This window comes from Ursus arctos, unplaced genomic scaffold, assembly GCF_023065955.2.
Source record: "Ursus arctos isolate Adak ecotype North America unplaced genomic scaffold, UrsArc2.0 scaffold_2, whole genome shotgun sequence".
NCBI lineage: Eukaryota > Metazoa > Chordata > Mammalia > Carnivora > Ursidae > Ursus > Ursus arctos.
Genome location: NW_026622874.1, coordinates 56,262,154 through 56,273,751, shown reverse-complemented (window position 1 = coordinate 56,273,751; position 11,598 = coordinate 56,262,154). Strand labels below are relative to the sequence as shown.

Here is an 11,598-nt window from a genome sequence, read left to right as displayed (position 1 = left end):
CCTCTGGTCTGGCTGAAAACTACTTTTTAGAACATAAGGTTAAGAATAATATTTTAGATTAAAATTATTCACATAAGTCATGACAGCCGAACACTGGTTTTTGGTTACAGTCTCTGGCCTTTTTCCTACTGCTGATCTCCATTCGCTTCAACTCCTGCTTTTCTTTCCCTTCTGGGGTTTCTTGTTTTTTAAACTCACTCATGCCTGTATTCTACTCCCTTCTGATTTCCTATCTTTAAGAACAAATGTCCAGGGGTGCCTGGCTGGCTCAGTCGGTAGGGCATTTGACTCTTGATCTTGGGGTCATGAGTTCGAGCCCCACAGGTGCAGAAATTACTTAAGCAAATAAATAATTTAAAGGGGGAAAAAACAAAAGAGCAAATGTCCTAGAAGCTTTTCTTTATGACATACCTCTACTTTGTAGAGAAAAATCTGCAAGCTTTACCTGGGTCTACGTCTTTCTCAGTATTTGGCTGCTGTGACACTTCTGGGCCACCCTTGCCACCAGTCACAGGTTCATCCAAGTGGCTGGGCTCCTTGAGAATCTGAACTTTAAGGTCTTCTGCGTTATCTTGTGGGAAATGGTCTTCTGCGTTATCTTGTGGGAAACTGTCTTCTGTGTTATCTTGTGGGAAATTATCTTCAAGGTGTGGTTGCATCCCTACAGGGAAGAAGAATGCATTGGGCTGGCAAAGCCTGCGGACACTCCCCACTCCCCCTTTCCCACTGCACAGCTCCCCTCACCATCCACCCCTAGTCGCTTCACTACTGCCCTCCGCAGGCTGGCATCCCAGGGAGCACACATGAGCAGGGAAACAGAGTTTCAACTGCTTTTGTCTCATGTCACAGACGGCTAAAATTGATAAAGAACCCTTATTCCAAGTATTTTACAAACACACACATTTATGGTAGGGTCTTCAACAACCTAACTTCCTTGACAAACCAACATATGCTCACACAGATAAATGTACGGAAGAGATTCCAGTCAAGTGCAGAAACAGGAAACATCAAGTGCAGAAACATAAGCTTGCTCATTTCACAGAGCTACCAGGGAAGGGCATTCGTACAAAGGCAGTCTGCCCAAGTATCTCTCAAATCTTTTCAGAGTATATCTAATCGTCAAAAAGAGGGAACCCATGTCTTTCCCCAAGAGGCTCAGGGCATAGCCCAATGTAACACACAGCAAAGATGAATTTCTTTAAAGCCTCGTAGTTTACCCTGAAAATTCATTAGAGTTCTGCATTCTAATGCAAAATAGATCTGCTTTGATTACACACAAAAATGTTCCCCTCCCCAGATTCTCCGGAAAAATTGGCCCTCTGGGAAGATACATTTACTCTTTTGACTTTATGTCCCCCCGGTATTCTACCATATGCCTCAGTTCAAATACCTCAGTCTGAAAAGCATGGGGACACGGAATAGGGCACAGAACTAGGAATCAGGTTGTATTAGGGTACTGGCTCGGGCAATTCCATCACTATTTACGGAAAGGCTTCTATGTGTCAAGTGCTGTGTTAGAAAGCTCTGCACCCTGGTTTAGTCGCTGATTCACCTGAATGCAAGAATCCTAGGGCCCAGTAGAATTTAACTGACCTAAGTGACTGCTCCAAAGAGGCAAGAAAGAACATGACTCCCACAAAAGATGAAAACATGACACCCAGTCTCAACTCCGAAAGGGAAAACTATGTGAGAAATCCTTTCCATGGTCCAGCCTTAAAGAAGGCGGGAAGGGACACGTGGATGTCACAGTGCTGTTGTCCCTTACCTTCAGTCACACTGTAAACTTGACAGAGCTTTACAAGTAAGGCAGGAGGCACTTCAGCAGTCACCCCCCTCCCTGTCACCCCCTCCCCCGCACCTGCTTCTCAAGCGCGCCCCCAAGAGGCACTTTACCTTCCACGGAGCCCCCCCAGCCTTCCTGCGGGAGCGGTGTTGTGGCGAGTGGTGCAGTGGCCTCCACGGCCGAGTGTCTGTACCGGACGAAATAGATCAGGTCTTGAATATCATCTAATACCGCCGCCTCTTCAAATATGTTATTTTCCTTCATTCCCAGGTCTCTGTTTTCGGTCACACGAGTATCAAGCATTTTCTCTGCTATGCTCAGAATGTGGGACTCGGAGGCCCGGAAGACCTTATCCAGCACTTTATCCACGTTATAGGGCAGGCTCTCCTGCTGCGCGGCCTTCAGCTTTAAGGACATTTCGTGGAACATGGCTTCCAGCTCATGGACATCAAAGTACTTCTGGAACCTCTGCAGAGACTGCTGTTCCTTAAAGAAGCTGCCGATTATAGGCAAGTCCTTCACATCGTCGCTGTGCGCTGGCTTTCCAGCTGTCTGTGGCGCCCAGTGTGGCCGGTCATCTCCGTGCTCCTCGGTGGCAGATCCCTGACTCCCTGTGTCCGCGAACACCTCCACGTCCTCCTGGTCCTCCTCCGAGAGTTCTTCTACCCCAGGCTTCTGTGCGGATTCCTCAGGGCTGTCTTCTTTAAAATAATCGGTATCTTGATCCTGAAACATCTCATCTAACTGGAGAGTCTGATTTTTTCTGTCAGGAGAGTCCCTTACTTCAGATGCTCTCTGTGCTTTCTTAGCTGCAGGAGGGCTTTCTGTTTCCACCACCCCGCTCCCTGCTTCCCCGCCCCCCGTGTCTACCCCTTGGCCCAAAGTTTCACTTTCTCTTTCAACTTCCAGAATATTACTAGTTTCTTCTTTACTTCCTTCCGTTTCTGCGTCAGGATTAATGGCGCCTAAACCAGCTCTTGGGGGGGCCTGCAGATTAACATCCAACCGCCCGCCCTGGACCTCAGGGCTTTTTTCTTTAGACTGTTGTGCACTTACAGCATTTTCATCCTCCAGGAGTTCTTCGGGGCTGTAATCGTCTTCTGCCTCTGGTTTCTCAGTATGGAAACCTGGTCCTTCCGGGCTATCTGCCTGGCCTGTTGCCTCCACTTCCCGCGAGCCCGCCCCGGGCTTGTGCGGAGCCAACTCTTCACCTGAGGGGTCCTCTTTGCCCTCCTCCTCGGACTGCCTTATCTTCTCACCCACCTGCTTACCGTGTGCAACAGCCTCTTCTCTTCCTTGTGGCCAGGAAAGATTTCTTCCCAAAATGGGACCCTCTTCTTCTGGTTCTCTTGGCAAACCAATTTCATCCAGAGGGGAGGGTCTAGGTTGACTCCGAGTTTTAAGCTGTTCGTCTTTAAATTCCTCACTTAGAGGCTCCACTGAAAGCATGTGCGGTTTTACTCCGCTTACTAAAGCGTGTTCTTCTCCCACCCTGTCTTTGGATGCGTTACGCTGGTGACCTCCCAACGGCGGCGCAACGTCCACAGATTCCCGTCCAACCTTTTCCTCGTTCCCTTGACTCCCTGAGGCTTCAGGTACCGGTTCAGGTGCTGAGCCCCCTCCCAAAATCTGCTCTCCAGGCTTTCCTTCATGGAGCATTCCTTTTGAAACATGAATAGCTGTTCCTTTCAGGTCATTTTTTTTGTCATCCAATTCTGATTCCAACATTTCTTTACCCTTTCCGGCAGCTGGCGAAGAGCCGGGGTCACTGCTTTGAGGAGAACCATGTGCAGTCACGCCCTCCTGCTTCTCCTCCTGTAACCCCACCTCGGCCTGTGCCAGGCCCCTCTTGGATTCCTCAGCTTTCCTCCCTTCTTCTGTACTGAGAATTTCTGGGTCTTTGTCATTATTTGTTTTAGGGACATCTACAGTCAAAAGACTATCTTCTACCTTTTTAGGGTCAGTGTCATCCGTGGCTGATCGTGGTTTCCCCCGTTTGCTATCTGGGATGAACCCATCATCACCTTCCTTTCCTTCCTCTGAATCAGAACTCCCTAAATCCACACCCGTTTGTCCATCATCTTCCGTGAAGGAGAAGACAGTATCCTCCCAGGTTGTGAGTATATTTTTATCATAGCTTCTGATGCCTGGAGGCTGAGCTGCCTCAAGTGTATCCTCTCCATTTGAACTCTGCTCTCTATCTGCCGAGTATTTCTCAACTCCAGACTTTGCTGGAGTTTTCACATCTTCTCCGCCATGGGTGAAGGTCAGTAATGGCAGCTCATCAAAGTTTTCTTCGTTCTCCTCTTCTTCCTTGCCCACCGTGTAATACTCAGTATCCGAGTCCTCATCAAAATCGTCTTCTAATGAAGTAACGAGTCTGGTTGTCTCATCATCGGATACAAGCGCATCAGCAGTAGAGCCAAATTTGGTTTTTAAGTCCAGAGTCATTTCTTTTTTCAAAAGTTTATAAGCATCCATCTTCTCCTGATCACTCGAGACCTGAGAACCATTGCTGGTTTTGTTGTTTTCGCTTTCTGGCACTTTTAGTTTATCCTGTAGCAGTTCCTCAAAAGGTTCAAATGAAGATGGGTCCCCCTGAGCACGATCCGCTTGACTGTTTCCATGGGGGTGGTTCTTCTGGGCCCCAGATCTTTCCTTGAGTTCCTTAGTGTTTTCTGAGGAGACACTTTCACCCTCCTCTGAGCTGACTTCTACTGGTTCAGTTTCAAGGTCGCTTTCCTCAAGCACTTCAGGAGGGGTATCCTCACGCTGAGTTTTTTCTATCGCTTTCTCAGAATCTCCAGTTGCAGAATTGTACAATTCCAAAAATCCTAAAAGTTCTTCCACATTATAATTATCAAAATCATCTCTTCCCCCATCAAAACAAACAAAATCTGTCTCCTGCAAGAGAAAGAAAAACGTTAGCATGTCACTAAGTATCGTAAGAGCAAACTCTTACTACCCATACTAGTGACAGCGATAATCTCAAATTGGCTCTGGAGGGGCTTCTGTGCCTACCTTGGGCAACAAATCTTCTTGGGTAGTGAAGGGATATAGAAGCTGGAATCCACTTTTCCCTGGTTCCCTGCTTCCACGGAGAAGGACTCCTACCTGAGTACCACTCCTGGCTGCCCCTTGCTGTCTCTTCCCCAGGGGAAACATAATTCTTGTGGCTGGTGCGTTTGCACCATCCCTGTTTGCTGTTTGGGACCTGCTGGAGGGAACATACCTCCTCTCCCCTCTGTGTTGTCAGTTTTACAGGGACAGTCCCCTTGGGGTGGCCCCCCATTAGCTAGCTCTGTCTGTGGCTGGGCAGTCTGTCTTATTCTAGACTACAAAGTTGGAAAGCCCACTAGTTCTGCAACCTGAGCCGTGTTCACTGAAAAGCTTTATCAAGAAATAATGGTGACAATTTGGTCTCCATGTGCCTGACTCCTGAGTTTCTCAATTTGTTCTGAGCACAAGTGGAGAAAAAACAGGGTGTCATTTGCTGGGTCCCCCAATATCTATGCCTGATGTTCTGGGAATTCATCCCCTAATAATATGTGCAGAAGAAGCTGGAAGACCACCCAGCTTCCCTATCACTGGGCCCTCCAGGCTGTCTTCTGTTTACCCCGCTAGAGATGGGCAGAACCACCTTGCTGTCAGGATCTAAGTCTTCACAGATTTTTTTGCCTCATATTTTCTTTAGATTGGAAAAGATAAATCAGCTTAGGAAGTATCTTTTTAAACACAGGGGCATAGGAACTAAACATTTAAAGATACAAAGATGGATGTCAAGGGGGCACCCCGCTTAATTCTTACCTCAAATACAACTTGAAAACAAGATTCAGTAAGGAATGTACTCTACTCTAAATCAGGGTTTAGGTGTCATTAAGATCTGCTTTCAGGACTATCCACAAATCTATATTCTTCCTTTCCTCCAATAATAAGCAAATTGACATAAAAAGAGCCAGACACAGAGGGAAAGTTAAAAAGCCAAGATAATTCTCTTCTCCTAACTAAGCTTTCACTAAAGTCTGAGGAGCCGTGACCAGTGCCGTGGGATGGATGATTTCTTCTTTTCATCACAAGTGTTTCCAAGCTATTTTCTCAATACTGAGGGAAGCATGCAGTGGGAGGCACAGTAAGAAGGCTGGCTCCCAAACTAGTGAGGTCACCGGGGCCAACGCACTGCTGTCTCACACCTGTATCCTGGGGAGTCTCTTCACTGGGAATGAGGCCAGACAGGTAATGGGCTGATTTTATGACCCTCGAGATTACTGAGAAACATTAAGAACAGCACTGGCTCTAAGACACCACCTATTCTGCCAATCTCATCTAGGAATGGCTCCAGGCCAGCAGGCTGCATGTTCTGCAGCCCCGCAAAGAACTACTCAAAGGATCTTGAATGAAAGTGAGCACCAATTACTATAAATTTTAAAACTCGAGAAAATGATCAGCAGGACTGAGGATCCCAGAGCACAAAATCTTCGTCATCACAGAGCTGGAAGTCAGTGCACTCAGACGAATACTTTACTGGGGGTGCAGTCAGTACTGTGCAGATCCCTGTTCCGAACCTATAACATAGCTACAACCCCTGAAATCACTAAAGGGTCAGTAATAAGAAAACCATGGTAAATTGGCATTTGTGGCCTAGTACATATTTAGGATTTAATTTCACCTGATTTCTCGATACTTAAAATGTCTAAGAGCTATTCAATGAGTGGTTTTCTGATTGAGATACCTTCTTCTTTTGCTTTTAAAAAGATTTACCTCTTGGGGCGCCTGGGTGGCTCAGTCGGGTAAGCCTCCGACTCTTGATTTCGGCTCAGGTCATGATCTCAGGGTCATGAAATCGAGCCCTGTGTTGGGCTCCGCGCTCAGCACGGAGTCTGCTTGAGTTTCTCTCCTTCTCCCTCTGACCCTCCCCCTGCTCGCGCTTGCTCGCTCTCTAAAATAAATTAATATATATTTTTTAAAATCTTTAAAAAATTAAAAAGATTTACCTCTGAAACTTAATAACTAAATAAGAAGATATTGAATTCTTAATTTTTTCTCATCTAAAGCAGCAAAAAAACACCCTATGTAAAAGTACACATATTAGACAACTACCAAACAATGATATATAGTCTCCTATAAATTCTTTTCAAACTTTTCTTTCTTATTTTTTCTATTTTTAAAGGTAATCTGATTCTAAATTAAAACTTTATACACAAATTGAACTTGGTTTTTTTCTGGCCAAAATACAAAGACTTTCAAAAATCCCTAACTGACTATCACTGATGAATTTGAAAGGCAATTTATAATTGAGAACCAAAAAAAAAAAAGTCCATAACTTACATCTGTTGGAACCTGTAGCTCCTCTTTAGTATATTCATGGACTACTTGGATTAGATCCTTCGGAAAATATCCAAAAATACGCCCAACCTACATGAAAGAAAAGGCAAAAGAAACAAACGCCAATAAAAATTCTGTATAAGAAATACAAATGACAGACTTCTCAGTAGTGAGAGGAAATACACAGATAGGTACGTAGGTATAACCACAAGAGATAGCCGGTTGCTAGTACGATCACACAGATTACTATTCCAATGAAAATCAAGCACAGAATATCTTAAAGCCAACTTTTCTAAAACCACTGAGGTTTCCTTTCAACATGAAACTTAATTCTAAACACAGAACACATAAAGTTGTATTTCTGAAGTAGATAAAAGATCTACATAAGAGGAAGTTATTGTATATTTTGTGATTAAAACTATGCAAATCAGGGGCACCTGGCTGGCTCAGTCAGAAGAGCGTATGACTGTTGATCTGGGGGTTGTGAGTTTGAGCCCCACGTTGGGTAGAAATTACTTGAAAATAAAAATCTTTTAAAAAACACAAAAAACCTGCAAATCAGAGCTGGTTAGAAACAAAATTGCAAATAACCTCTAGCAATAATTTACCTGCACATTTCACAGCTTTGCTCATCAACCAGTACTTAGAAGTCTTTCTTACACCACTAAAGTCATAAAAATTAAGTAAAAAGAATATAAAATCCCTAAAATGTGTGATCACTACAACAAAAAGTAAATATTTATTGACAGAATGGGCTGTAGCAGCTTTTTCAAAGGCTAGGTTTTCCAGTATTTTGAGGAGAAAATAAAATTCATACTAACGTATACATCAAGCTTTAATTTCATGCAAAATAAACCTCTAGAGAAAATAACCCCATTTACCTACAGCCCTAACAGCGAAAATACATAAAGTGTGTCTTCTTGAGACGCATGCACTGTTTTCTCCTGGCTCCGTCTGAAACGGAAAGCAGATCTCTCTGGAGGAGGCTGACAGGCAGATCCGATGCACCAAAGGAGAAAAAGCTATCTTATCACCGACTCCTAAAATATCCTCATTAGGAGTGCTGTTGCTATACCTGGCAAATATGTGAAAGCCAGCCTGAGTACTAGAATACCGTCTTCAAGATTAGATAAGGCAGAGCAATTAAAAACCGCTACACTGGCAGTTAAAACCTAAAACTCTTAAGATACTAAAAAAGAGTACAGAACAAAAACAAAAAAAACAGAAATAAGAATCATTTTGAGAGCTAATGGGAAAGAGTTTTTAATTTCCTAAAGTGTAAGTTCCATGAAGTAAGAGACACTGAGGGAAAATATACTATTTTCCCCTTTTCGGGAAAACTTTTTCAAAAGAAAATCTAGAAAAGGGAGACAGATCAGAAATATATGGAAAAAGGAGATACATTTGTCTTTGGGTAGTCTCTGCACTGACACCACAGGTCATATAAAACTCCATTTTTGGGGGATGCCTGGCTGGCTCAGTCGGCAGAGCATGTGACTTTTGATCTGAGGATTATGGGTTCAAGCCCCATGTTGGGTACAGAGATTATTAAAAATAATAAAATCTTGGGGCGCCTGGGTGGCACAGTTGTTAAGCGTCTGCCTTCGGCTCAGGGCGTGATCCCGGTGTTCTGGGATCGAGCCCCACATCAGGCTTCTCTGCTATGAGCCTGCTTCTTCCTCTCCCACTCTCCCCGCTTGTGTTCCCTCTCTCGCTGGCTGTCTCTGTCAAATAAATAAATAAAATCTTTAAAAAAAAAAAAAATAATAATAAAATCTTGGGGCGACTGGGGCTCAGTCGGTTAAGCGTCTGCCTTCAGCTCAGGTCATGATCCCAGGGTCCTGGGATCGAGCCCCACATCAGGTTCCCTGCTCAGCAGGGAGTCTGCTTCTCCCTCTCCCTCCCTCTCTCTCTGTCAAATAAATAAATAAAACCTTAAAAAGAATAAAATAAATAAAATCTTAAGAAAAAATGCCTCCGTATTTTTACACTGGGTGGGGGGGTATTCTGTGCCTCAGGATCTGACAAAAAGGGACCCTCATGACTGGAAGTAAGATTTATATCTAATTTTGCTTCCCTGTATCATCCCTGCCAGAGAACTATTAATTTGATGGGGGGGGGGGGGGAGAAGTAGAACATTTGTTCAAGAGAATAAATTCTGCATAAGTTACTATCAGGACACATGTAAGTAAGTGCCACTGCCCTGAAAGGCAATATTCAAAGGGCAGATGGGTAAGACATGGGCCCTTCCGTACGGGGCTTATGACTTTACAGGAGCAAAGACAGTACATAAGCCAAGTGCAAGACAGAGCAGTAAAAGGGACGCCACGTGAGCAGCGCAAACAAAATGCCACCTGGACAATCATCAAACAGCCCAGAGCCCTCTGGCTGGGTTGCTGAGAGCATTGCTTCCCTAAGAAGGCTGCAAGAGAGGTGACCATGGCCATAGGGAAATCCAAGTCGAGCTCACGCACCCAAATGCTCCAACTTAACCACCTCACTGCACATAAAACATGTAGCCTAGGTATGTAGAAAAAACTTGCCAAGAGTAAAGATTATCAAGAAATCTCATGTGGTCGACTTGAAGGAAACAGAACAGACCCTTCTTTGTATCTGGTGATTCAATCAGGATTCTGCCCAAATTACAAGGGCTGAACCTGACCAGTTAGTTGGTCTTTCAAGATTCCTCCCTAGGAATCTGGAACACCAACAAAATGAATCTGGTTTTCCCTGTGTAGGTTTCTCAAGCCTTATTTTCTGTTGTTTGGTATTTTATTGAGAGTAAAAGTTTTCACAGTGGGGACTGGGTATTTCTGGAAGTTTGAACAATCTATAAGGATATCAAGAACTCTTACAACTTTCGGTAAATAAACAGCCCACACATCACACTTTTTAGAAAGGAAAGGACAAGAACTCATAAGCCTCTCAGTCAGGCCACTCCTAGGGACTCTCATTAAAAACGTAAAACGCATGAGCATTATTTACAACAGCCAATGGGGTGCCTGGGTGGCTCAGTTGGTTGAGCACTGGATCTTGATTTTGGCTGAGGCCATGATCTCGGGGTTGTGGGATTGAGCCCTGGGTCATGGGATTGGTCCCACGTAGGGCCCCACACTCAGCATGAAGTCTGCTTGTCCCTCTCCTCCCCCCTCTGTCCCTCCCCCGTGAGTGTGCTCTCTTGATACCTATCTAATAAATAAATAGAATCTTACAATAGCTAAAACGTGGAAGCAACCCAAGTGTCCACCAATAGATGAGTAGACAAAGACGTGTACACACACACACACACACCATGGAATATTACTCGGCCACAAAAAAGAATGAAATCACTTGCCATGTGTAACAACATGGATGGACTGAGAGGGTATAACGCTAAGAAAAATAAGTGGGCTAGAGAAAGATAAATGCCATATGATCTCACTCATATGTGAAATTTAAGAAACAAAACAAAGAAAAAAAGAGACAATAAACAGACACTGGAATACACAGAACAAACTGGTGGGTGCCACAGGGGAGGTGAGTGGAGGAACAGGTGAAACAGGTGATGGGGGATGAAGAGTACTCTTATCGTGACGGGCACTGAGTAACACGTGGAATTGCGGAGTTCCTATACTGCACGCCTGACACTAACAGAACCCTCTAAGTTACTTATACTTGAACAAAAACTTGTTTTAAAAAGCAGAGCATGATGGAGTCATTGGTTTCCAGTCATATGGGTGCCATGAGGGCACCCATAAAACCGGCTGGGAAGAGAGCAGCGGGGGGGATCCTCCAGGAGCAGGTGTCTGAAGAGCAGGAAAAGGATGACCCAGAAGTTGCAAACAAAGAAAGGAAACAAAAAACACACAATGGAAAGGACATTTTGCTTTTTTAACAGACTAGTGACAGTACGTATAATTAGGTAACTGGTCCCAGAGCTGTCACTCTTTCACAAATATTGATAACTTAGAAAAAAAATACGCATACAATCAACTTTAAACATGAACACGTGAAACACTGTCCCGCACCAAGTCTACAGGACTAAGTCTAATGCCCGTGCACCCTTCCGCTGTGAAGCAATGAAGTTCCGAATTTCCAGGTTTCACCACCACAACCTTTCCTATGGAGGCAGCACCCACGGCTGATAACAACCAGAAGCAGTTCAGTTTTGTTTAAGGAACAGAGCAGAGTCCCTACCTGGGGCCAGGCCTGATGCCTGCCCGGGACACACAGACACCTGTTTCCCCAGTCTGGCAGAGAGGACAAGTAACTCCATCAAAGACCCCAGGAAAACAGTTATTTCCATCTACAGTGAGAAACAAGCCGATAGAAAGCAAGAAGCTAAAGCGTGTCAAATTTGTACTTACACTTCCGGCCCAAACTTCAGGAGGTCTCCCTGCCAGTTTGTAGTAGACATACACAGGGTCACCTTTTTTAAAACTCACGAAACGACAATCGGGGCCTGTAAAATCTTCTAGAGCCTCACCCCGGTACATTAACACTGTATGTAAAGA

General features: G+C 44.5%; 1 protein-coding gene across 5 annotated transcripts in view; it reads right to left on the bottom strand.

The window, feature by feature from the left end:
* Positions 1 to 11,598, bottom strand: part of MIA3 (MIA SH3 domain ER export factor 3) — a 79,100-nt gene that overhangs the window by 39,732 nt on the left and 27,770 nt on the right. For all 5 annotated transcript variants that reach the window (XM_057315412.1, XM_026517282.4, XM_026517280.4 and 2 more), the window contains exons 2-5: positions 11,452 to 11,585; positions 7,109 to 7,195; positions 1,894 to 4,687; positions 446 to 661 (exon numbers count right to left, since the gene is read on the bottom strand). In XM_057315412.1, coding sequence (XP_057171395.1) covers positions 446 to 661; positions 1,894 to 4,687; positions 7,109 to 7,195; positions 11,452 to 11,580 — 3,226 coding nt within the window. In that variant the 5' untranslated portion in view covers positions 11,581 to 11,585. The remainder of the gene's footprint in view (positions 1 to 445; positions 662 to 1,893; positions 4,688 to 7,108; positions 7,196 to 11,451; positions 11,586 to 11,598) is intronic.